Source organism: Corvus cornix, chromosome 1 (assembly GCF_000738735.6).
Source record: "Corvus cornix cornix isolate S_Up_H32 chromosome 1, ASM73873v5, whole genome shotgun sequence".
NCBI lineage: Eukaryota > Metazoa > Chordata > Aves > Passeriformes > Corvidae > Corvus > Corvus cornix.
Window position 1 is genome coordinate 295,532 of NC_046332.1, and position 26,308 is coordinate 321,839.

At 50.6% G+C, this 26,308-nt stretch overlaps 1 protein-coding gene across 6 annotated transcripts in view; it reads left to right on the forward strand.

Annotated features, from left to right (window-relative positions):
* The window catches only part of TIAM1 (TIAM Rac1 associated GEF 1), a 158,157-nt gene that overhangs the window by 92,431 nt on the left and 39,418 nt on the right, over nt 1–26,308 (forward strand). For all 6 annotated transcript variants that reach the window (XM_039554614.1, XM_039554618.1, XM_039554628.1 and 3 more), the window contains 7 exons: nt 8,382–8,829; nt 10,866–11,038; nt 14,580–14,804; nt 16,135–16,320; nt 18,762–18,908; nt 21,313–21,387; nt 21,855–22,025. In XM_039554614.1, the coding sequence (XP_039410548.1) occupies nt 8,382–8,829; nt 10,866–11,038; nt 14,580–14,804; nt 16,135–16,320; nt 18,762–18,908; nt 21,313–21,387; nt 21,855–22,025 (1,425 nt within the window). The remainder of the gene's footprint in view (nt 1–8,381; nt 8,830–10,865; nt 11,039–14,579; nt 14,805–16,134; nt 16,321–18,761; nt 18,909–21,312; nt 21,388–21,854; nt 22,026–26,308) is intronic.

The following is a 26,308-nucleotide window of genomic DNA, read 5'->3' on the forward strand; positions in this document are numbered from 1 at the left end:
CTATGGAGACACAATTATATTCAATATGCACAAGTGATTAGAGCTCACAGGGTGGCTCTGGGGCACCCACGCAGCAGTTCTGCTTTTCCCAACATTGTGCCATTAAGGGTTCAGCTCTGCTGAGCGAGACTTCCCGGGGAGCTCTGCTGGGATCGTGTTTGACTTTTGGAGCTGATGTGGTGTAGGTGGAAAGGGCTTAATTGGCTGACATTTGCACCCATTTTTCCTGGAAGGGAGAAAGCACCGGTTGGATACAGCTCGTTCTGACTGTGGGCTGTGAGATCCCCAGGATCCCACAGGCTGTTTTGTGGGATCCAGATTTTGTTTAGCGGCCCTGTTGTGTCCTGTGGCAGCTAAACATCTGCCTGCAGGAGACTCCTTCCTCCTCCTTCTCCTGGTAGATGTTCAGGGACAAATGTACCCCATGCTCCCCTGCTGTTATGAGCCCTAACTGACATTTCAAGAAGGGAATTTGCCAGAGAAGCTGTGGCTGCCCCTGAATCCCTGCAAGTGTCCAAGGCCAGATTGGATGGGGCTTGGAGCAACCTGGGATAGTGGAAGGTGTCCCTGCCACGGCACGGGGTGGAATTAAATATGGGGTTTAAGATCCCTTCCAACCCAACCCTTCTGTGATTCTATGAATTAAGGGATGAAAACCTTGAGATGTGGCTGTGTGCCCCTTCCAAGCCTGTCTTGCCACCTCCTTATTCCATATTCCTTGTGAAGCTGAGGTGGGGGAGAGGAACAAAATTCCTGCCCGACTCACTTGGAAGCTGCACTGGCTTCAGCACCAGCCCTAGGCGTGTTAAATCCCCTTTTGTCCAATTTTCAAATTTATTACTATTTTTAGGCTTCTCTAGGTAGCTTGCAGGAATTTGGGATCTGAAATCTTAAAAAAATCCTACATAAAAAGTTTTGCAGAATATGCAGGAGATGAAACCAAGGGGGTTTGTGGGAATTAGATCAGGATGTACAGAGAAGCCGGTCTAAAATTAGACAATGTTTCCAGTTGATATGATTTTTTTTTACTATCTCAGGGAATTTTGTAACTGGTTATTGTGTTCCATTATGTTCTGTAGGATGGCTAAACTCCAGAGAGCTGATACTTGGTTTTAAGTTGTGTAAAACTTTTTCACAAAATCTTTTTGCGGCTTAGAGGATATAACCTCAAAATGGACTACACTGGGTCAATCCCATGGAAGCACCATCCAGCCCAGTACCTTGTTCCCCAAATACCAACTGCTCAGGAAAAGAGAGAGAGTATGGGGTGACTTTTCCTCCGGGGCATTCTTCCCAAAGCCAGCAGATCAGAGATTGCAGTCTTCCTGTGCAAGGAATGCATCCAAGGCTCTCGAGTTGACCTGTCCCCCATGGATTCTCTTTCCTGAAATCACTTTCTGCTTCTGGCTTCCACTGCATCCTGTTCACTCTCTGCAGAGCACTTGTGGCCTTCCAGCCTGCTCCTCCAGCCCTCCTTGGCCATGGCTTTTCCAGGCAGAGCATCTTCAGCAGCTGAAGCTCTGCTCCTTTGAAGGAATTCCGCCTGTAGTCTGGAAAACATGGCTATTTCCAACCTAAGTGTGATTCCTAATCAGATGGACACGGACCTGTAATCTGAGCTGTTTGACTCCAGATGGAATCAAGGAAGGAAATAAAGACAAAGACGACAACATTCAGTGGTAGTGACTGGCACATGGGTTAGAGAGTAGCTAAAAGCAGGGTGTTACTGGTTTGCAGCTGCACTGTGGGGCTCCCTGATTCCAGCCCCTGTTCAAGCAGTCCCTTTCAGACAGAGGTTGTTCCCAAGGTCTTGGATGTAGCCTGAGCCATGCTCCCAATCCCCAGAAGCTGGGAATTGGACCGTTTGGCTCAGCTGGCTCTCGGGGCTGGATCCCAGTGAGGAGCACAGGTCAGCTGGTCACCCTGCTGAGCCTCCAGGCAAACCACCCCAATAACCCACATATCTCTGCCTTCAGCCCCCAGCCACAGGGCAAGGAAGGGGTGGGAATGTGCTGGGGGAAACAGAAGCCACTCGTTTTTGCGGCAGCCCAGGCTTGCACCAGGGTAAACTCCTTGGGAATCCACATCTTGGGTCCTGGTGTGGCAGCTCGGAATGACCAGACCCATTCAATGTCTAGACCAAACGAGCTGTTTATAGCCCGGCTGACTGGAAGTGGATTCAGTGAGGAAGGCTGGAATAGAGGGCTTCAGACCCAGGCTCTGAGGTCTTTCCTGCCCTGTCACCCAGATGGAGGAGATTAGATCAGGTATTTCCCAGTCGGGATATTTTAAAGCAAATAGCAGTCACTCCCTTCAGAGCACACAGCTCCGCCCCAGTATTGTCAGGGAAAGGAGCATGTGAAAATTGGTGTTTTGGTCTTCACTGGCAAATATTTTGATACTCTTTCAAAGATCTTAATTTGTTTTTCTTCCTTAGCTCTCGGCCAGAGGCCAAGGGAAAGCAAATCACCAGTCCTGGTATTTGATCTAGCTCCATTCAGGCATGTTTTTTCAAACAGTGTAGGACTTTGTCATTTATACATCTGAAGTGTATATAGCAACATTGGCAATCGTTGTATTCTCTGTAAAGCTATATGCACTTCATGGTTTTAGTTCCAAGTATTTTGCACTGAAAAATCACAGACAGGTTGCCCCAGCTGCTTGTTTGCTGGGCTGTGCTTACTTACATGGGTGCAGTTGGCAGGAGTGCTGCTTTCCAGTGAAGTGCTCCACTGAAATGTTCCTTTTCAGAGAGCTTCAGCATGTGATGCTGTGCCTGGTTATCATCCCTGATGACAGGCATTTCCCTGCTTCCTTAAGTTGGGTGGTTGTTCAGGTGAACTCCTGGATGCTGTGTTTGGATTTCAGGCTGCCGTTCTAGCAGCGGTCCCCCTTCCCCATTTCTACCCCCTCTATTGCATTTCTCAGGAAGAATTGTGTCTTCTTGGCTTCAGCAAACAAAAAGTAACCCAACCCTGTGTTTTAATTTAGGGAGGATTTTGGTGGCACATAGCCCTTGCTTTAACTTGAGCACTGTTCGGCTGCTTTTATTAGTTTATGGTTAACTCAGCTTCTCTAGAAACTTCCTTCAGCTGGGTGGTCCACTGGGATGAAAGCAGGGTAAATTTGGGGGGCCCTCAGCGTATCCTTTGGGAACAGAGGGATTAAACACTGCAGCACCCGAGAACTGAGGGGGTGGAAAGCGGGAATTCACCCCGGATCCGTGCAGGTGTTGGGAGCTGCGTGCAGGGACCACACTGCAAGAGGCTTTACTGGATTAGGGCTGGATTCTCCTTCGTGGAATTATGTGCTTTAACACCCCTCAAAAGTCAGTGCTGGAGCCAGGGAGGAGCTGGTGGGGACGATTTAATTTTCACCACTTTATGTCTCACAGCTCCGGGGCTGTACTTTCCTGACTGCTGCAGGAGTCCCTGTGTGTCCATAATTTGCCTTTAGGGCATCTCAGGTAGGAAAGCCAGGTTCCCTGGGAAAGCGCAGGGCTGGTCTTTCTGCAAGGGCCCACATATTGGCTGGAAAACATCGGGGGAGTCAGTGAACCAAAAATGCTGCCAAGCCTCAGTGCCCAGAGCTGAGGTGACAGCTTAGCATGGAGTGAAGGAGCCAGGGGTAATACCGAGGTAACAGCAGCCAGAGCTGCCTGCAGATCTGTGGGGTTGCAGACCCTTGGTACAGTGGTGTTTGCTGCCTGCTGTCCCACAGGAGCACAGGGGATGCACTTCTCCTTCCCACATCCCAGTATCTCCTGGCTCCTCTGCACCCAGTACCTCGTCTGTCCTTCCAGGGTGCCAAATTACACTGCAAGCATTCACCACAAGCTCACAAAGGATTCCTGGGACCAGATTCACTGAAATCCGTGCCCTAAGACTTTCCCAGGCGTTACTGCCCAGACACCTGTGACTGTGATTCCTCCTTTCATAGTAAGACTGGAGTTTATTGCCAGGAGAAGTGTCTGGAGGTGTGGGCTACTCCCTTTTCGTCAGGGGCAAATTTGATTTCAGAGAGCCATGACCCAAACCTGCTTGTTTATTAAACTAACCTGAGCAGCTTTAATGACACATACAAGGGTTTGTTTGTTTTCTTTTTCCTAAATTTAATTTTTAAAAAAATTTGATTCTTTCAGACGTCTCAAGAGCTTCTGCCCCAGTGCGGTGAGTGCACAGAAGTAGGACTCAAACCATTTCTCCCACTCAGCTCTCAGGTGCAATTCATGATTTATCTTTGCTTCTAGGACGTGACTGTGGAGAAAGGATTCAGCTTGGATTTGCAGCAAGCCATACCTTGGCCATCAAATGATGGCAGAGTCAGTACTGAAAAGAAAGGAAAAACACTTATCAGGCCAATCTGTTTCCACATAGGAGCTTCAAAGGGACACCAGTCAGATAAAAGCATGCAAACCATCAGGCTGCTCACCCATTTGAAATGTATTCTGTGGTGCTTGCCTCAGGAGCAGCCAGACAGGTTGTGTGCAATCACTCTTGCTGAGTTGTGAGCATCTGATTGCTCTGTTGCTCAACAGGACCGGGAACAAAGGATCTGCATTGGCTTGGAGGGAGCCCCTTCCAAGGAAAACCCCCACTCAGCTGTACTTTTAATCTAATGGTTCATTTAGAATGGAGTTTTAACCATGAGGAACTGCTTATATTTAGCGAAGTAAGATTTTTCCTACTAAATCAGCCCCCAAGTGGCCATGAATCAGTGCTGTCGGTGGGGCAGGAGAAAGTGATTCACCAAGGCCTGTCACGGTGTCTGTGGCAGGGCTGGTGGTGGGAGGTTTGGGAAGTGCAGCTCTTGCAGGCACTCGGTGTGTGCCCAGTCACAAGCCAGAGCTGGGCAAGGCTTGTCCCATCCTGTGGTCTCTTCTAGCAGAGGCCAGTACCAGGTATGGTCAACATGGGGACACTTGCAACCTGTCCCAGAACTCCTCCCCTCATTTTTGCTAGCTGAATGTAGACGTTTTTCCTAAAGCAAAGGGTTTTTTTTCTGTATGTCTTTTAAATTTAGCAAAAATGATTTAACAGATGTGGCTGCAGCGGACATACAGAGGTGTGAGTATCACGTGAGTATTCAGAAGTGACAGCACCAGGTACGTTAGCCTGATGTAGCTGTTGCCTTACAGTTTTATTCCCCACTGCCTTGTTTTGCCTGAAACCCAGTGTTCATGTGAAAAAAACCCCTATATTTAAGTGGGTTACTAATGCTTCCAGTAGCACTTCACCCAGTTGGTTCAGCAGTTAAATTGTTCTCTGCACTTGATGGGGCTGTGATAACTCATTCCACTTCATTGCCCTGGGATGCTCGTAGGGCTGCCCTGGCACGTGGCCTTGTTGGGGACAATGGCACCATTCAGCCCTGCTCTGGTCCTCATTGCACGGGGGATCTCTGTGACACTGGGCATTCCACCTCTCCCTCCTCTTTCCCTTCAGGACCTTCTGCTGAGTCTCCTTCCGTAACCCCTGGGCCGCTCCAGGGACACGGTAGCGCTGCCAGTGTAAGGAATGGTGCTGTTCCTCCATGCCCTCAGCAGTGCCAGGGATCCCAGATCCCGGTGGAAGCTCTGCTGCTGCTTCCCACATCTCCCTGTCACAGCACAGCCCCGGAGCCCATTTAGTTCCCTTCCTCAGCCTGTGGTCTCCACGTGCCTTTCTCCCTCCTTTCCATGGAGCAATCCTCAGTCAGAGCAGTAGAGCCCCAGTGTCCCTCAAACCCTGCTAAGGTTTGTTCCCGGCCTGGGACTGTTTCCCCCTCAGCCCCAGCCGGTTTCTGTGGGATCTCAGTGTTAAGCCCCTGTGCTTTGTGCAGAACCCTCAGCTGAGTGTGCTCAGTGCAGCGCTGCGAGGCTCCCGGACCAGATGCCAGCAGCTGCCTGGAGCTCTCCCCGCCTCGGATGGGAATGAGCTGGCATTGCAGCAGGAACTTGGAAGCAGAGACCTGTGCTGTGGATGGCCTGAAGCCTCCTAACCTCGGCACCCATCTCCTCGTGGGCCAGGCTTGGAGTGGCGAGGCTCCCTCAAATGGGAGCAGAATGGTATTGGCAGCTCTGGGCTGTGAACTGCTCCGACCTTTGTCTGCTCAGACCCTCCTCCTACCAAAGGCCTTGAATGGGCTGCCCACAAACCTTTGATAAGGGGTATTTAGGAGTGGAAAAGGGACTGCAGGGAGCAGAGGGAGATTAGGAGCAGGGCTGTAGCAATACACTGAAAAGATCTTTTGGCCAGTCCAGCTCATCACTTGCATTGTGGTAAAGACTGTAGAGATCTTTGCAAAATGTGCTATTGTTGGGGTTTTAGGAACTATGCTTTAACCTTACGAGCAAATATAGCAAATATATTCACCCCGAGTCCTCCATCCTCGAGGTTTTCTTATAAATATTTTTTTTATAGACTGATATGCTCATATATTAGTTACAGAGTATAAGGCCAATTTAGTGACAGGAAAAGGGAGGTAATTCATGCAGTGTCTCACCAAGGTCATCTGAAAAGGCTGTGGCACACTGGGTGTGGGGGACCTTGAGCAGCTCTGGGGGAACTTGAGTTTTTGGAAAGATACTCCACGTGCCAATCAGCACTAAGAAAATTTGATGCACATTCTGTCTGGTGAGATTACAGATCCTATCTCTGTCAAGTTGGTGGTCTGTTCTAGTAGTTCTTTGTTTTCTTAAACCAACTCATTTTAACTAAAGCATGAGAGATGCTTCCTAAAGGTTACATCAGCTAAGATTTTGGAACTAACCATGTACTTTTGGTAGAGCATAAAATCATGGAATCCCAGAATGGTTTAGGTGGAAGGGACCTAAAAGTTCATCCCGTCCCACCCCCTGCCTGGGGCAGGGACACCTTCCAGTATCCCAGGTTGCTCCAGGCGCTTCCCCTCGCCAGATACTCCTCCTTTGCACGGAATGAGAAGGTAACTGGCTTCCCAAAACCAAGTGTATTGAACAGCAGGATCCACGTGCGGCTGTGAAAGCTGCTCTGGGTGGGTACAGGGCTGTACTTCCAGGAAAGCCTGCTCAGCTCATTCACACGTGGAGCAGAGCAGTATTGGCCTGTCCGGAGCAGCCTGTCTGTCACTGTGTGCTGCATTAAATAACCAGATGGAGCAGCAGAACTGTGCTCATTGAGTGGGGAAGGAAGTGCTTATTTTATTCTTCCAGCTGGACTCCAAGTCTCCCTTGGGAAGCGGTGTTTATAAAGAACGGGGCCATCCATTGCAAATTAATGCCTTAAAAGTTAGTCAGCCCTTCCCCTGCCCCGAAGCTCTCCCTGTCCAGCCCTTGCTCCACAGGAGGACAGTTTCACACAGAGCTGATGGAGGGTTTCTTTGTTTCCACAGAGCTGCTCTTGGATACAAAGAAAACTGGTGCTTGAACCAACATCTGGAAGCTTGTTTTCTCTCAAAATAAATACTCCATTCTGCTACCTCTTCTCGGAGATTCCTCTTTTTTTTAAAAACTTGTGAATCAAGCACTAGCTCCTCTTGCAGGAGAGATAGAGGCTGCAATTCCTGTTGTTTTTGGCCACATTTCTCACTTCTTTGCATCCTCTTCACCCAAGTACCTAAAACGTTTGTTTCCATTCACAGGGTTTGGCATCTGTGCTCCAAAATGTGCCTCGGATGCCTGTAGATGCTGAGGTGGTGGTGGCCATCCCCCTTGGGGGATTAGCCTTGTAGCAGGCTGAGTCACAGCCTACAGAACCCCAAATCAGTGGTGTTTTCTCCTGTCTTGCTGAAACCGGCCATATTCTTGTGTCTTCTGATCCTTCCACTGCAAGTTCTTGGGGAGCAGGAAGGGTCTGTGGGATTTGGTGGGGAATATCACATGGCCCATCATTACAGTTTGTGATGAAAACAGAAATAATCTCAACCACATTAACCTGTCAGGAGGAAAAAAAAAATAAGAACCTTTTTGGTTACATAATTTTCAAAGGTCAGCCTTGGGGTGTCTGAAATGTATCTTCAGCTGTAGGTGTGAGTGCACAATATCAATGTTTTCTCCTCAAAATGCGTAGGTTGGGCGCTGCTTTTCTCGACACTGCCAGTTTTTGCTACCATATGTCCTCCTTTTGCAAAACCTTTAGCACCGTTAACTTGGCTTAATGTAAACAGATGATGCTGCATTTTATATTCCAAATTGCCAAGGCCATAGAGGCACCACCTGCAGTGGTGCATGTGTGACTGGTCTTTCCTCACCTGTGCTGGAAGCCTCAACTCCACCTTTTCCTCCAGTTGGTTGTCTTAGGGAGGAAAAGGGATGAGGGAATGCCAGTGCTAGCAAAAATGGAGGTGTGAAGAACTGTGGTGCCCCTGGGCGTTCGGGGTCTCGGCCAGGCTCTCCCCTCACCCCGTGTCTCTCTCACAACCAGGACGTCAACGCGGGCGAGGGCAGCGAGTTCACCGACAGCGGCATCGAGGGCGCAGCCACCGACACGGACCTGCTGTCGCGGCGCTCCAACGCCACCACGGCCAGCTACTCGCCGCCGGCCAGCCGCGCCTTCATCGGCAGCGACAGCGGCAGCAGCTCGGCGGGCGATGGGCTGCGCCAGGGCGTCTACGAGAACTTCCGCCGCGAGCTGGAGATGAGCACCGCAAACAGCGAGCACCTGGAGGAGGCAGGATCTGCCCTCAGCGACGAGCAGAGCAGCGGCACCCTCAGCTCCCCCGGGCAGTCCGACATCCTGCTGACGGCCGCGCAGGGCACCGTGCGCAAGGCCGGCGCCCTGGCCGTCAAAAACTTCCTGGTGCACAAGAAGAACAAGAAGGTGGAATCGGCCACACGCAGGAAGTGGAAGCACTACTGGGTGTCCCTGAAAGGTACAGAGGAACCGGGCAGGGCTGTGTCCAGGTGGGCACACTGGGTGTCCCTGCAGAGTACAGAGGAAGTGGGCAGGGGTATGTTCAGTGGGGTGGCGAAACCAGGGGCCTGGACTTGTAACAGAAGCTGCTGTGAACTTCAGTATTGTTCACATGAAGCTTGGGGAAGGGGCCCTGCTGTTTTTCAGAGGTTTTATGTGGCAGTTGCTGATGTGCTCAGTGATGGCACGTGTGTAGTCCAAGGCACAGCAGTGGGGTTCATACCTTGCTTTGAGCCCTGCTGGCAGCACCCAGGGTGGCTTCCCTGGGCACTGGGTGTTCCTTGGAGAAGCGTGTCCATGGCTTGCTGACAGCTGAGTACCCCTGTGCAGCCACAGGCATGTGATGGTGGGAGGCTGTTGGTGGTGACAGTGGCTCGTGTTCACACAGGGGCTCTGCCACGCTCAGCGTCCCTCCTGTACCTCTCTTTCCCCGAGAGGTGCTTCATGAGTATAAATACTCAGGGTTGCAGCATATCTGCAGGGGACAGGAAGCCGTGGTTGGTCATCAAGGCTGACATGTGGCTCTGGCTGTGTCACCCACCCTGTGGTGGGCAGCCAGCTGCCCTGCTTCCTCCTCGGCCTCCTGGGCCACAGACTCTCTTCTCCCTGGTTTGTTGCAGTTCCTGCTAGGCATGCGCTCATAACCTCATCTCCATGTGGTTCAGCAGCAGTAAAACAGTTTTGGGACGGGCCTCCCTCTCCTCTGCTGCAGCCGGAGCCAGCAGAGGCAGAGCAGTGTCTCCTCTAGGTGGGGTCACCCACAAGGCTCAGTGTGGTCAAATCCTGTCCTCCCCACAGAGGGCTCTTCTTAGAGCACTTGTTTATTTTTAATTTGCAGCGCTATTTTAAAACCAACAGCAGAGTTTGAAGCCAGCTCTCCCTTGGGGTGGCTGGAGAGCTGGGGAAACGGGAGAGGACATGGGGAGGTGAGGGACAGCCCTGATCTCCTGGGAGAGGGCCCTGTGGCAGGAAGGTCTAGCTGTGAGGAGCTGGCAAACAAAGGGCCATCTGGGAGGAGAGAGGGGAAGGGTGAGCACGGAAGTGATGTTGTTTTGAAGTGCTTTGACCTAAGTGGAGTGTTAACTCCTTGGATTGCAGTGCCTTGATACTGGCAGCGTTTAACAGAGGCTTTGAAGTGAACAGCTGCCATTGTTTGGCTGCAAATAGTTTTGTGAGAGGCTGGGTACCAGGGCATCCCTTTCCAGTGACACAGCAACTATGTGCCAGCTTACAAACAACTGGAAATGGTGTGGGAAGGTGGGAGAGGAGGACCCTTTTCTTTTTGGAATCTCCCAAATTGCACCTTTGCCCTATACTTTTTTTACCCTTTTCCCGGAGGATTGCAAAGATTATTTTGTAACACTGAACAGGTTGTTTGCTGTCCCCAGCTAAGTTTTTTTGTCCATCAATCTTTCAGCAAGCACAGCTCATCCCAGCCCATTTTGATTCCAGTTACTGTCTGCATCCAGTAATTAAATGGCTTGATCTTTGCCTTGCAGGGACTGAGACAGCAGCAGCAGCTGCAGAGGCTGAGGCTGGGCCATGCCCGAGGGCCTGTCTGCTCCCAGGGCTGGCTCACAGCTGGCTGTCACCCTCAGAGGACCAGGATCTCACGCCTGCGTCTTCCCTGCGGTGGGGGGTGGCCATGGACGACCCCAAACTTGTGATTCCTTACGATGTTTCTTATCTGGGGCTGTATTTTACTGCCTGTGCCTTTCTGTTTTGGCAATCCTGGGGAGAACAAAACTCAGGGAGAACCAAACAGCCCTGGGTCAGGGCTTGCTGTGCTCTACAGCTCGTGGTGTGCCCGCTTGGCACTAAACCCAGCACCTCACCGAGCTAAAAACTGGGCACAGTGCTCTGCACTGTGAAAACCCGGACAGGCGGTGGCAAACCCTCCCTAATCCCTGTGAGGGTTTATTTATAGGATCAGCCTCAGCCTCAGTGCTGAGGGGCTGCAGGGCATTTGGATGTGCTGCTCGTTGTCTCTTGCAGGGTGCACGTTGTTCTTCTACGAGACTGATGGCCGCTCTGGCATTGACCACAACAGCATTCCCAAACACGCTGTCTGGGTGGAGAACAGCATCGTGCAAGCCGTGCCTGAGCACCCCAAGAAGGACTTTGTCTTCTGCCTCAGCAACTCCCTCGGGGATGCCTTCCTCTTCCAGGTTGGATTTTGCAAAGTTTTTTTCTGTCTCCCAGCAAGGAGGACATCCTAGCTCTGGTTGAGATCTGTGGAAAAGCCTGCTGACTCCAGTAGGTTTGGGATTTTCCTCTGGCAGCACTAGAGGAAGGACGTGATCTGAACATGATCAGTCTCAAATCTGCTTTTTTAATAACTGACTGGACTCTCTTGGTGTAGATGGCTGGAGCAAAGAATGAAGAAATGCTCTTGCACCACTGTAAAAACTGGTTGGGCAGCATGCTTAGAACACACAGACCAAGCCAGTCACCACACTGGACTTGCAGCTGGGCATTAAATGTGATGTGCCACTCTCTGTGTCTTGTAAGAGATGTGTGCTAAAGGCAGAAATTTGAAGTGCAAGGGGATGTCTGGACCTGCAAGTGCTCTCCCAGAGGGGCTGCAGGATCCAGCTGCCACTTGTTCACACATCTTGCTGCTGCCCGAAAGGAGACTGGAAGTGCAGGGTTTGGTTCTTTAATCAGAAAATAGCAATGTCTCAATTTCGCTGGGTGGTACATTGAAAAAAAACCCAGGACTTCCATCAAAGACCATACATTAGTTGATGTGTTTCACTTGAAAAGATTTCTGTAATTTGGTAACCACTGCTTCCCTGAGTGGTTTTTAGGTTGGCATCTCCTTTCTTGTGTCAAGTTGGCACTAAGCAGGGTGTGACATTCTCTTATTTGCAGTTGGCAGCATGTGCTGAGGTGGGTGCATTTCCTCCTCTTTTGATTCAGTTTCCTTCACTGGAGGAATCCCTTTATTTTTCTTTTCAATGACAATGGAGTTTCTTTCCTTCTTAAACCAGAAGCTACTCTGGGGTAGGATGTGTCCCTACATCATCACTCCCCTGTGCAAAAAATGAAATTATACTGTGTTGTAGGTCCTTGCAGCTGTCTTTGCAGAGGGCTGGATTCTCAAACTGGTGCAGAAAAAATTCTTGATTCTTGGAGGGACTGAGTATCTGACTGCATACTGAAAAACCCCATCATTTTTTTGTGGACTAACTTCTCTGCTACTTCAGTGGGATTTTTCCTCAGCTCCTCCTGTAGCACTGCCCTGCCCCTGTCTCCTTCATGTCTTCCCTGGGAAGGGGATGTTTATTTTGGCACCTGGAGACCTTCCTCCAGGTGAGAGGGAATCACAGAGCCACAGAAGGACCTGGGGATGGAGGGGACCTTAAAGATCATCTTGTTCCACCCCCTGCCATGGGCAGGGACCCCTTCCACTAGCCCAGGCTGCTCCAAGCCCTGTCCAACCTGGCCTTGGACACTTCCAGGGATGCAGGGGCAGCCAGAGCTGCTCTGGGCACCCTGTGCCAGGGCCTGCCCACCCTCCCAGGGAGGAATTCCTTCCCAGTCTCCCATCCAACCCTGCCCTCTGGCAGGGGGAAGCCATTCCCCCTTGTCCTGTCCCTCCATGTCCATATAAATAGTCTCTCTCCATCTTTCTTGTGGGCTCCCAGACTGGAAGGTCCCAGTGAGGTCACCCCAAAGCTTATTCCCTAAGAGCCCAGTGTCATTATGCCACAGGTAGATTTTTGTGTAGGGAAGGCGCAAATATGAGCCTGTTGCAATGAAACCCAGTCATTTATATTGCCAGACATGTTTTGTGATGTGTGCTTTCTGCCATGGAAGCAGAGGAGGAGGGGATGCCCTGGGAGCAGTGGCCCCTCGCTGCCCGTGCCCCACACCCAGCACAGAGCTGTAGTAGCGGGTTTGGCAAGGAGAGAGCACAGCCCTGCAGGAGACCATTTCTGTCCTGTGGCGGAGAAAATAGGGCTGTTGGTGGTGCCCACAGATCCTGGATGCCTTGTAACAAGCCTGCCCACTGCACTGCAGCCAGAGACATCCCATCCCTCCCACATGGCTCAGGCAGCTCTGGCTGTGCCCACACAAAGCCAGCCCTGGCACATGTCACATGTGTGTGCCAGCAGCTCACAGCAACTTGCGACACCCACGTACGTGTGTCAGGTGTTTGCAGCTTGTTTGTGCGATTCCCATCGCCTGCTCATCTACCGGGGAGTCTTCAGCTCCTAAAATCCACTCCAGACCCTTTTTTCCCCTCCCTCTCCCCCAGGAAACCAAACAGAAAAATGAATCTAATGGTATAGTGGTAACACTTTGCAATTTAATAAAATAACAAATGCTGTTAGGATTTTGCTAGGAATTAACAAACACACTGTGTAAGTCCAGTGCTGATCTCTTCTCTGCTGGGGGTGCAGTTTCACCACCTGACTGTGGGCAGCGTGTCCTCCATTCCAGCAAATAGTTCCTGTAATTCCAGCAGAGAATTCCACAGTGTCTTCAGCAGTGGAGTGAAGGCTTGTTAATGGTCCTGCCTGGGCAGAGAGCCTGACCTGTTTCAGCCATATCCTGTGTGCAGTGCCAGCTGAAGGCAAGGAAGTTGGGAAGCAGGAGGTCAGTCCTTCTGGAGCAGATCCTGCTTCTGCTTAGGGCTTCTAGCCTGAGTGAGGGAGTGGTGTCGTTCTGGGACACGTGTGTCCCACTTGCTTCGGCACCACAAGAGTTCAGGGAGCATCACTCTGGAGCCCAGCCCATGCATACATGATTCCCAGAGCTGGGCTTCTCTGGGAAGTTTTATAACCGACTGTAAAAAGGATTGGAGTTTAGTAAAAGGCCTAAGATTGACTTTTTATTTTGAAAATCTGGAAAGAAGAATCTGGAAAGTTTCTTCTTTGTGTGTCAAAAGTCCTTAATCAGAATAGTCCTGTTCCAGAAAAATGTCCTGGTGTCCCCTGCTCCAGCCTGGTGTCTCATGGAGTGATTTGGGCTGGAAGGGATCTTAAAGCTCATCCAGTTCCATGCCCTGTTGTGGACAGGGACACCTTCCAGTATCCTAGGCTGCTCCAAGGCCTGTCCAACCTGGCCTTGGACACTTCCAGCAAGGAGAAGTGTTCCCTTTTCCCAAGCTGTCATATCCATGCTTGGGAAGGAACAGTGCTAGAGCTGTGAAAACGAGGATGAGCCTGCCCTTAATGGTAGCAGAGGTGTCTTCAGAGTGCTTTGGGCCCTTCAGAAATGGAAAGCTTGTTTGTGTGTGCACCATAATAAAGCTACTCATACTTATCATGGTCGCATTTTCTGCCATGAATTTATTATGAACTGCTGCATGCCGGAAAAGCTCTCCATCCTGGGAAGAGCGCAGGGTGCATTCCCTGCTTTAAGGAACTGGAGTTCAGAAATCATCGTTAAATAATGAGCTAGAAATTATGGCAGCACTGCGTTGAGGCAGGGAGGTAAATCCTGAGGCCTTGCTGGGGAGCACCCACAGCTGCAGAGCACAGATAGAGGTGTAATTTCGAGTGCTGAGTGCCTGGTGCCGAGTTCAAAATGGCCTGCTTAAGGATGATGGGGGGCTATTACTTCGACAGGAGTAAGTGGATTTAAGGCTTTGAATCTTGAGATCAAAGGGAAAGGGAACTCCTTGGAATTGCATTTGTTAATCTGCAATCAGTTTCAAAGAGGATGCTGACTTCTTCTCTCCCGTTTCCCTCTGCGCAGACGTGCAGCCAGACGGAGCTGGAGAACTGGATCACAGCCATCCACTCGGCCTGTGCCACCGCCGTGGCGCGGCAGCACCACAAGGAGGACACGGTCAAGCTGCTCAAAACAGAGATCAAAAAGCTGGAGCAGAAGATCGACATGGATGAGAAGATGAAGAAGATGGGTGAAATGCAGCTGTCCTCTGTAACAGACTCCAAGAAGAAGAAGACCATCCTGGATCAGGTAAACTCTCTTGCTCGTGTGAAATAAGTCCCTAGCAAGGGTTTAAGGTGTTCTAGAGATTGGTGGGAGCTCCTTGGAGCAGGTGGGAGCAGGGGAGCTGTGCTGGCTGCTGAGCTGCACCGTGTCTTCACTAAGGTCCAGCATGGGCTGTCTTCTGCTGGCCTCCAGGAGACTGGGATAGCAGGAGGTTGAGTGAAGAGGCTGCCAGGCCATGGCTGCAGGATGCCTTGGGGAACAGCTGCTCACACACCAACAAACACTGCTGCTGCTGTTGGTTTTAGTGTGCCAGAGGCTGCTGCTTCTGCTGGCAGCTGGGCTGAAGAAGCCATCCCTGGTTTCTGCTTGTCACAAGGGCCTGCCTTGACCTTGTGGCTGCATCCCTGGCTCCCCCTGGGCCTGCTCCTCCTGCCTTCAAGTGGACAGCGTGGCTGAGTTTCAGAGGCAGAGAGCCTCGAGCAGATGTCTCTCCCGCTGCTGCAGCAGCACCTTATTTTGGGAAACGTAACATATGGCTCCTGCTTTCCTCATTTGGAGCTCTCGTACCACGGCTGCCAAGTGTGCCTGTAATGCAAAGCATGGGAAGTGGCTGGGGCTGAGCTGAAGAGATCTGTACCCCCTGGAAGCCCATGAGAAGGGGAAATGGGGGAGAAAGGGGAGGGAGATGCTAAAGAGCTCCACTCAAAGCTGTCAGTCACAGTGAGAGGGCAGAGCAGTCTCTCTCTTTATGTAACCGAGTTTGTCTGGATGCTTTGAAACTGTTTCCTATAAGCTATTTGAATTATTTAAATAAGTCCTTCCATAGGCTGATTACAGCGCTCTTGCACTGATCAGATTAATTATCCCCAGTGTATGGCACTTTTTCAAGCTCTGTTGGTGCTCACAGCAAAGCTGCTGCTGTGGCTGCTGATTTGGAATGCCCTGTGCCTGGAGTTTGGTGGGGTTTGCTCTTCTGGTTCCTCAGATGCTCTTGATGCATGAAAGAAGCCTCTTAAGGGACTGCTGAGCAGATAATCCTGGAAATACAAAGAAAATTAAAAATGAAATTTTAATCCTGTTAATTAGCATTGTATCAGAGGATCAGTTGTCCCAGGAGGAGACTTCTGCCATGAATGTAGAAAAAGTTGTTTTCCATCTAATGAAAACTCTTTTTTACTCTTTGCATCCTCTGGGGGTTTGGGAGGGCAGGGGCATGTGGGAAGATCAGGAATCAAGGTTTGTTGAGTGAGATCAGCATTGGTGAAAAGGGTGTGTTACTGGGAATTTTTTCAAGGCATTTACCAGCCTCCTCTCCCCTTCTGTCCCCTCGCTGCCGAACCTTGTCCGGACGCAGATCTTCGTGTGGGAGCAGAACCTGGAGCAGTTCCAGATGGATCTGTTCCGGTACCGCTGTTACCTGGCGAGCCTGCAGGGTGGGGAGCTGCCCAACCCCAAGCGGCTGCTGGCCTTTGCCAGCCGCCCCACCAAGGTGGCCATGGGCCGCCTGGGCATCTTCTCCGTGTCGTCCTTCCACGCGCTGGTGAGTGGGCACGGGGGAGGGCTGAGGATCCCACACCTGTGCCGTGGGCTGAGCCCTTCCCTGGGCCTGCAGGATGTCCTGCTCCCAGAGGGGCCTGCCTGTGGCTGAAGGAGGCCATGGCCTCAGGGAAGAGCCATCTTTCTCCTGAACTTGGGATTGTGAATTGCCACCATAAATAGAATTTCCTGTTACAAGAGCAGGGTCATCTCAAATGTCCACAGACTTGGGCTTGATCCACGAGTCCTGCAAAGTCGGTGGGAGCCGTTCTGAGTCCCTCAGCATGAGCTGGCTGAGACCTTCTCAGGCATATCTGACTTTCTTCCGTATGGATGAAACTAGTGACCAGTTATTCCAGTATCCGGTCTCTGGTCATCAACACCTGATGCTCCACAAGGGGGGGAAGTGTTCTTCTCTGCTACCTGCAGTGTGGCGAATAATGGTTGTTTAAATTTAAGTACTTTAACAACAGCTCTTAAAAGTACAGGAAAGTGATGGGGTTTTAATGAATTTAAATCAAGTTCTCGTGGTTTGGGCTTGGACTCCTGGCGGTTCACAGAAATAGCTGAGCTCCACTGTTGTCTTGTAGACGTCAGCTGTACCCTTCAATTGAATGCAGAGCTGTAATTCAGTCAGGGGCGCTTTTATTCTTTCCTATATGAAAAGATTAGCGTCATCCTCCTGCTAATTGCTGGTGGATTTATTATATTTTTTAAGTGGCGGGCTGTAATTTGCATTTATGCTTATTTTTTTTTGCATCAAGCAAAGCACTGAGCGTTAGCCTGAAAAACAGTCTGCCTCTTCATGCTGGTATCTCTGGAGAGCCAAGGGAAAAAATATGTTTTGAAAATGTTGTGTTGGAAGAGACACGTGTTTTCTTCTCCTCAGCAAACTCTCATGTCCTCCTTTGCCCCCAGGAACGTGGGGAAATGCAGCCTCACGTCAGGAGCCCTAACTCAAGTTTCAGGAAGGGAATTTGCCCAGAGCAGCTGCGGCTGCCCCATCCCTGGCAGTGTCCGAGGCCAGGTTGGACGGGGCTTGGAGCAGCCTGGGACAGTGGAAGGTGTCCCTGCCCATGGCAGGGGGTGGAATGGGAAGGAATTTAAGGTCCCCCCATCCCAAATCATTCTGTAATTCCATGACCCAAGTCTCCTGAAGATGTTCCTCAGTACATTCATCCAAGGATGTGTTAAGTTATCCCAGGTGGCTCTGCTTAAGTGTCCCAGGTACAACTATGGAACCTCTCAGAGTCTGGGCTGTGGCAATGGAGACGTTGCTGCCGTGGTGAAGTTCTCCTTTTCCTTGATTTCCCCACGTTTCCCAAGCAAAGCCCCCGTTGCTCACACAGCTCCCTGGGTACAGCAGCCAGCCCCCTGTCCCTGCCAGCTGTAGCTCTGGCTGTGCTGCATCCAAGCAGCCAATTCTCAGCTCGGTGGCTGGGGCACGACTCGGGGATGTGGGTGTTCCCACATCCGGGCGCTGGCAGTGCTGTGGTGCTGGTTTGGGCTGTGGGAGTGCAGTGCAGAGGTGTTCCAGAAGTGCCGAGTGGGCAGGGTGGGGCTGGCTGGCTGTGCCTTGCCTCCCTTCATACCTGCCCTTCCCTACCACTCCCTTTTTGGCAGGAGAGGAGCTCCTCTCCTCAGGCCACCTCCATGTGGGAAATGTGTTTTGACATTGGGCCTGAACACTTCAGCTCTGACTAATGTCCCACTGATCTCCTCTAGAGCTTCCTCGCCTGGGAGACACTCCCCAGGTAGCTGGGCTCAGTAAAGGCAACTGTCTCTTGCTGCCTCGGGCCATTTTGCAGAGCAGTTGTCACTGCTCTGATGGGAAGGGTCATTTCAGCTCACTTTTCCCCTTCCTGTGCTTTGCTCCCTCTCTCAGATGTCACTTGTCTTTAAGGGAGTGCAGGTTTAAATACCTTGACCTCCCTGCAAGCCTTTATCTGGCCTTGCTGCAGTTCTGAGTCAGCACCAGGATGCCCAGAGTGTTTCCACAGGAAAGAGTAAAGAGGAAGACCGAGGTTTTGGGAAGCAACAGATAAGTTTGGAAATCTGAGGTGTCACATGTCCAGCTTTGAAACCTTGCTAGGAAAAAAAAAAAAAAAAAAAAAACACAAAACAAAACAAAAAAAACCCCAAATCCTTCACTGGTGCTGAGGCTTTGTTCTGTGATGAATAGGGTGCTTTAAAATAAATTAAATGCCAAAAAACGAGAGGGGTGGTGTGTAGTGCCCATTTCAAGATTTGATATTTGATGTTGGTAGAAGTGAATTAATCTGCAGTGAGAAGGCAGCGGCCTGGCAGCACCCCCACTGTCCCAGCAGTGAGTAGCCTTTGTTGCCATAGGATTTGCCTTTTCCCCACCCCAGACCCCACAGTTGGGTGGAGGGTGTGTGCAGGGGCTGCTGCAGCCTCTCCTCTGAAGCCATGTGGCACTGACAGGTGGCGGCTCGCACGGGGGAGTCGGGAGTGAGGAGAAGGACACAGGCTATGTCCAGGTCTGCCAGCAAGCGGAGGAGCAGGTTTTCTTCTCTCTGGGGGCTGGACACTACCTCGAAGAAAAAGCAAGGGAGACCGAGCATCAACCAGGTAAGCTCGTGGAGTTTTGGGGTACTGTTGTTTGCAAGGCTGGTTTGTTAGCAGGCAGAATGCAGCTCGCACCAAGAGTCACTGGCACAGAGTCATCTCATTCCTCATCCCCTTCAAAAATCAGGGGCTGTAGCTGCAGATCAGTGCACAGCAGCTCCTGTCAAAGGCTTGGAACTTGCCCTTTCTTCCGCTGAATTCTGTTGTTGCATTTCTGGTGCTTCTGCTTTTCCTGGAGGTGCCTTTCCTAATCTCAGGAGCAACAAAGCAGCAGTGTAAAACAGAGACAGCTTTGAAAAGAAAAAAGCCCCAAACAATTCAGACTCGTTTGGTTATTTTTAATTTAAAATGATGAGTTTGTACAATGCTTTAAATGTAGCTGAGTTTGGTGAAAACTTCCTAAAGTGACAAGAAGCTTTACATTTAGTTGGGACACTCCCTGTTTGGCTTCAGATTTACAAAAAACGTGAAGTTGTGCTGTTTCCACCCAGTCACTGCTCAGATCTTTCCCTAGAAAATGTGTTTCAGTGTGGTCGGAAGGTGCTTGCTTCCCTGTTACTCTTTCCAAACATCCCTAATTACAGCTTTCACTTTTTGAGAGCCATACCTCATCTAATTGCAGGAAATGTAGGCTCTGCCTTTCTCATCCCTCACTTTTTGTGGGGAGAAGGGCTGGGGAGACACGTTGTCTGGGCCCTGTGATTTCCTGTGCTGTCTATTGCAGCAGCAGCGGGTGTTTGTTCTGTTCAACAGAGGATGAATGCTGTGGAATTGTTCAGCTCGTTTGGAGCGAGACATTAAAAGTTCACCTGATATTTAGAGGCTGAGCAAAAGCCCAGGGCTTGGCTGGAATGCAGCTCTAGGAGCACATTCCCAGTTCCTTGTGTCGATGCTGCAGCATCCCTGTTGCTTTGTGTTTACTTGCTCCAAATCCCTTGTCCTGAGCTGGGATCCTGCCCATGCTGTGTTTTCAAACCTGGTTTTTTTCTGCCCTGAGCTCCCCTTTTGTTTTCCCTTTCAGTGGGGATAATTGCATTCTTCACGCTGCCTCCCCTGCTCCTGCCCCCCTCGCTCCTCCCCAGCACAGGCATGGAGAGGGATTCTGTTCCAGGTTAGGGGAAAGTCATTGTGGAGAGAGTTGTAAAAAGTGTGAACTTCTGAGAAAGGAGCAGGGTGTCTAAATGTAGTGCCTGAGCACACTTCCCTTGCTTGTGCAAGGTGTTGCCAACTGGAAGCAGCCAACTGTAAATCCCTAAAAGGCAGAGACCTTTTCCCATCCTGCCTGGTCCCTGCTTCATTTTAGCCAGGGAATAATTAACAAGCCCAGCAACTTGATCCTAGAGCTCTCCTGATGTGGAACTATAAAACTGAGCTTCTCAGTTTTCATTATTGGCCTCTTCTGCAACACCAGCCCTGCCTGCCCAGCTGATGCAGTCCTGTGCTGATTTGGGGTGGATCCTGCAAATATTCCTGTTTGGTCATTCCTCCTGCACGGGATCCTGTTGATTTTGGCTCTCTGGCTCGTGCTGGGTTACCAGCTCCTGTTTCATTAGAGAAGGGTTCCACTGACTTGTGCTTGAATGTTTGCTGAGTACGTTTTGGCAGCTGGGTCATGACAAAGCCAGCCAGAAGCAGAGCCCTTCTGAGTTCTCAGTGTTGGCAGAGGTGGGGAAGTGTTCATTTCCCACTTTTACAGGTGGGGAAACCCAGCACAAAGGGAGATAAAGTTAGTCCAGCTCCAGGAAGGAAGTCAGGACAGACCTCCAAGCAGAAGTGGCCTCTAATCTTCCTGCACCACCCCATCACCAGCTTGTTTTTCACCTAACCTTCTCTTCCATCAAGCCAGTATTTTCCTTCTCTCCAGTGCATCTACAGCAGAAAGGCAGGGAATGTTGGAGAGGGCCCCCACTTCGCTGCCCTGCAAACCTCTGTGGAGGGCCCAGGTCTGGACAGAGACTGGTGCAAAGGTGTGCCTGCGTCAGTAAAGCCACAGCTGTGCTCAGGAGGAGTGGTCCTGGTGAGGAACTGGGGGTGGGGGACACAGGACAGCACTTCCCTGCGTTTAAGGAACAGCACTTGGAGTGAGCTGACCTGGTGTTTGGGATCCCCTCTCTGCTGAAAACACCTCTGTTCCTCCCGTGTTGTTTCTTTTTGGATGACAGGCTCAAGCAAAATGAGGTTAGAGGGACTGCTGGATGGGACTTACCCACCCTGAAGAGGGTTTTCCCCATCCCAGATTTCTACAACAGTGAAAAATTTCTGCAAGCAGTGCGTTTGGAGATGGGTGTTTGTATTTCTCAGTTTGATTTCCATGCTGGATGTTAGACAGACTGTTCTGCCCTTGGCATGTGCTGCACACAGGGAGTCACGTTCATGTTTTAAAGCAGTTCCCTCTGTTGTTCCTCAGGTGTTTGGAGAAGGAGTCGATTCAGTGAAGAAATCTCTCGAAGGGATCTTTGATGACACAGTCCCGGATGGCAAGGTAAAAACCCCAGCTCTCCAGGTGCCTCCTTCCCCCACGTTTGCTGCCAGTAAATTCAGAATACTAAGATTTGCTATTTTGCCGTTTCTAAGCATAGGAGCTGCAGTACCTACAACAGTTTTGTTGGCTTTGGTTTGCCCAGAAACACTGTGCATTTCAGTTTTAAGTTGAAATCTGCTTTCATCCCCCGCATTGTTTGTTGCATTCCTAGCATTCCCAGTAGCCATAGGGTGAAATCCCAGGGGACGAACACTGCAGCAGTGTAGCTGGGTGGGTGGCACAGGAAGGCACGCGCTCTCCTGCTCAGGGAAAACTGCAGGTTCCTGTCCAGACAAGCCTTCAACCTGGGCTTAGGAGCCAAATATCTTCTCTGTCTGAGGGCTCTGATATAACACACAGTGCATGAGTTACTGGTGAAGAGGGAGTTGGGCTGCGCTGGGTAGTCATGATGGATTTTGTCTATTTAGAGGGAGAAGGAGGTGGCCCTGAGCAGTGTCCACCAGCACAACCCCGACTGTGATATTTGGGTCCACGAGTACTTCACGCCCTCGTGGTTCTGCCTGCCCAACAACCAGCCTGCCCTGACAGTCATCCGGCCTGGGGACTCCTCACACGACGTGCTGGAAATGATCTGCAAGGTAAACGTGCCCTGGGGCAGGTGGGGAATCAGTGCAGCCTCCTGTGCCAGTGCTGGGACTGCTCTGCACTGGGACGCCAGTTCTGTGTTAGGTGAAAACCACAATTACACTGCAGTGCTGAGGCCGGGAGCGCAGCAGAGAGTTCCCTGCAGCTGGAGCTAACTTGGCGTGGGTGCAGGGACAGGCAGCAGGCTGGGTTTGCCTTTCCCACTCTGGCTGCTGTGCACCAGCCTGGAAGGGCCTTCACACTGGCTCTGCCTCTGCTGCTGCCTTTCACAGAGCCAGCCATCCTCTGCCCCTCCAGTGGGACCATGCTGAGTGTGGGGCCCCTCTCCCAGCCCCTGGATGCCCCACAGTGTGGTGGTACCACCACCCTGGTGCCCCCAGCTCTGCATCGCTCCCCATTTCTCCGTTCCGCCAGGCAGATGAGGTGGTCTCACCCCTTCCCAGCAGCCAGGGAGACCTGTTTCCATGTGCCATCCCTCCTGCCTTCCCCTCGGGCTGGCCATGGGGAGAACAGCAGCACCACGAGTGGGAGAAGGTGCCCGTGTTTGCTGCCTGCTCTGCAGAATCAGACGCAACCTCATGTGGGTGGCACGAGGGGACAGGGGAAAGCTTTTATCCACACTGGAGTGGGGGGGAGGAAAAACCACCTGGATTTCTTTGCCAGATGAAGTATCAGAGATATTGGGCCGTTAAAAAGAGTTACATCTCTAAAGAGTTGGAAACTTTGACAAATTAAACACAGGCTTTCAGATCTGGCAGCTACATAATGTGTGTTTTCTGAGCGAGCGAGACCCAGCTCCTGTCACGTGCTGCTCTGAAAAGTGAGTCTGCTCTGTACAACAACAACAGCAGGAGAAAAGAAAACATTTACTACTATTGAGAGCTTAACTTTCGGGACTTTCAGAATGCGTTCCATGTGCTTCCAAAGAGAGGGAAGGTGAGGGAAAGGCGTTCGTTTCCAGTAATTGTACGGTGCGCTCGCGTCTCTGCCAGGTGCGCTGCAGCTTGTGAAAGCTCTGCTTTGTGCTCAGCAAAAATGACATTTTTGGAGAGGGACATGATAGGGAAGCTGGATGACACATTATTAGTAATGATTTATTTTTAGGATTTATGTTTTCCTTCGGGTAAGAGTGGTTAACTCAGTGGACCAAGCCCTCGGCCGGAGCAAGCCGGTGTAGCTCCGTGGTTTCAGCAGGTGCCTGCTGAGGGTCTGGTCTCTCACTGTGTGTTTGCTGCGGTGGGTGGGGGTGTTAAAGGAGAAGGGGAGGTTGGTGAGTGTTTTTTCAAGAGCTATTATCTGTTTCTTTCCTTTCTGTAAGGGTTTTCAGCCTGAAAAACACTGTTGAGATGCCTTCTTTTCTGTAGCATTTAATAATCAATCTCTTTCTTCTGTCTCTTGCATTCAGCTCATTTTCCCCCCTTTAATATCTGATCCACATCATTTCACATCAGTTTGCCATCTGCCATCTGAGAACCAGTCAAGTTCTGGTACAGTAAACATTTCAAGCTCTACATTTCATGTAAACTTCCTCATGTTTGTAGATGTGGTTAAATCTGTGCTGCTAAACTGAGCTTGATTCTTCTGTTGGAGAACATTAAATGCACTGAAGTCATTGCGGAAAATGTGTTCTTATGCTAACATTGCTGCCTGTTATTGTACAGCGAGTTAGGCTTCCGAGGATGCTTTGTGGCACTTTTATGATTCAGGATTGGTGGGAGGAGTGTTTAAAGCATTTTTAAAGTGGTTTCTCAAAGATTTCTCCGAAGATGTAACTAGCAACATCACTTGGAAGGCAGGAAAACTCAGTGTATGTGCATCAAATTGCTTTCTGTGGCTGATAGGAAATAGTTGGTCCCTTCCAACCTTACCCATGCTGTGATTCTGTGATAGCACTGCTCAGTGTGAACGAATGTATATGCATTACTGACATTTGCATAATGGTGTGTCTTAAAATGGAGGAGGAAATCACACTCTGTATATGGATTTAGGCAGAGCCAGTGTGGAGATAATAACACCAAAACCCAATATGGAGATAATAGCAGTAAAAAAACAAGCATAGATGACTACATGGCATTTATCTTCGACTACAAAGAAAGTGAAGCAAGAAAGGTTTGGGGTTTTTTCCCCTCACAATTTACGTCTTTCAAAGGGACCTGCCTGAGGGGCAAGAAGCAGATACCCCAAGGTCTCTGGGTTTGTGCTCAAAGCCTCTGAGAAGTTACTTAAGCCTGATGCTCTGGGGGCTTCCTTTTCTTCTGGGCTGGTGTTTTCCCGCTGGGAGAGCTGGGGCCACACAGGGGTGATGCCGTGGGGTGGCTGCTGCGTTCCTGTGCTGCTGCCACGAAGGCCTCCCCCACCAAGCTGGGACAACGTGCCAGGCCCTCTCGTGGGCTAGAAAGGAGCCAGACTGGGGCTGTGTGCCAGCCCACTGTGGCACTTGGAGCCTCTTGAATCGGATCACAGCCCTGGCTGTAAATTCTTCTTCACGACCACCTCGGTTAAGCTGTCGGGTTGTGCTTTAAATGGGGTTAGCTGCCTAATTTAGTCCAGACATAGCCAGAGTTATTAGGAGAGAAATAAATAAACCAAGAAGCAGATTTGGACGGCTGAAAGGTATTTTGGGTGGTCTCGAAAGAATATTCATATCATTAAAGCTGCCCTGTTTCTGCTCCCACCTCCCCACATATGGATGCAGCTCCCAGCAACAAAAAAGTGGGTTAATGGTTTGGCTTTTAGGGCAGCCTGGCTGTGTCCACATTCAGGGGACCTTTTCCTTTCACTTCAGTAGAAGATCATGGCCCTATTTGAAACACTTTAACCAATGTCTGATTTTGAGGTAGACAGAGCCTTGGGGCAGCTGTAGGATGTTAATTAACTAAGTGGGGTGGCTCGTACCATGGTCAGGACTGTCATTCCTGACCTGGATGGGATTGCAGTGTATTGGATTGATGGCATCCTCTTGGGCTGATGGGGTTTCTTGCAAGAAATGAGTGGCTCTAAATATGAACGTTTTACCCGGTTTTATCTTCAGCTGATGCTCCGCCCAGTGCTTGGTGGCCCCAGGCTGTATAAATTCATGACAGGTGGTCATTTCTACCTGCCTGGGCCCGTCTGGAAAGCATCCCTTGGGTCTCCTCCACAAGGGAAGGACGTTGGATGGGCTGTGGATGGGGTCTCTGCGCCAGCCCTGGGCTTTGGGCAGTGGCATGGGGCTGGGCAGCACAGCTGGCACTGACCGTCAGACATGCCCGAGGTGCAGCATGAGCACAACAGCTTGGGCACAGGAGACAGGGAGGAGATCCACCCCGGTGGCAGGAGGAGGCTGCCAGGTTGCCTGGCTCCTTTTTCACAGAACCACAGGATCCTTCAGGTTGGAAAAAACCTACGAGACCATGGAGTCCAAGCTGTGCCCAGTCCCCACCTTGTCCCCAGCCCAGAGCACTGAGTGCCACGTCCAGGAATTCCTTGGACACCTCCAGGGATGGGGACTCCAAACCTCCCTGGGCAGCCCCTTCCTTTCCATGAAGAAATCCCTGCTGATGTCCAGCCTTAGCCTCCCCTGGCCCAGCCTGAGGCCATTTCCCCTTGTCCAGTCCCTGTTCCCTGGGAGCAGAGCCCGACTCCCCCCCGGCTGCCCCCTTCTGTCAGGGAGTTGTGCAGAGCCACAAGGTCCCCCCTGAGCCTCCTTTGCTCCAGGATAAACAATCCCAGCTCCCTCAGCTGCTCCTGGTGCTCCAGCCCCTTTCCCAGCTCCGTTCCCTTCCCTGGACACCCCAGACATGGGGGGTGCACTAAGTGGGTCTAGATCTCCTTTCTGTGTATTTGTTTAAGACACTTTTGTGTCTAGGGGCAGTACACTAAGCTGACCAGAAGGTAACTCAGGACTCCTCTGTGTCATTTCTGAACCTTTAATGCCAATTCTGCTTCCCTTCAGTTTCTGGAGTGTGTGCACATGTGTGTCTGTAAAGAGAAAACTACTGAAAACAGCAGTAATCAGTGAGAAAAGCAAGCAAGAAGCTTTCCAAAAAAAGAAAAAAGTGAGGGAGCAAGGATCTCCTACATTCAGCTGTTTTTGTTTTGGCCCTTGATAGATTTCAAAGTCATTATTTAATTAACTAGGAATTTGCCTGGATTATGGAGGTTATTCCATTTCAGATACTCCATTTCATCCAAGGAAAATTTGATCTTTGGGTTGGGCATATTTGAACAGAGCACTGTGCAGAATGCAGCAATAGATCTGGTTTGGTTTTCCTTCTTGTTGTTGGTGGCTTTTTTA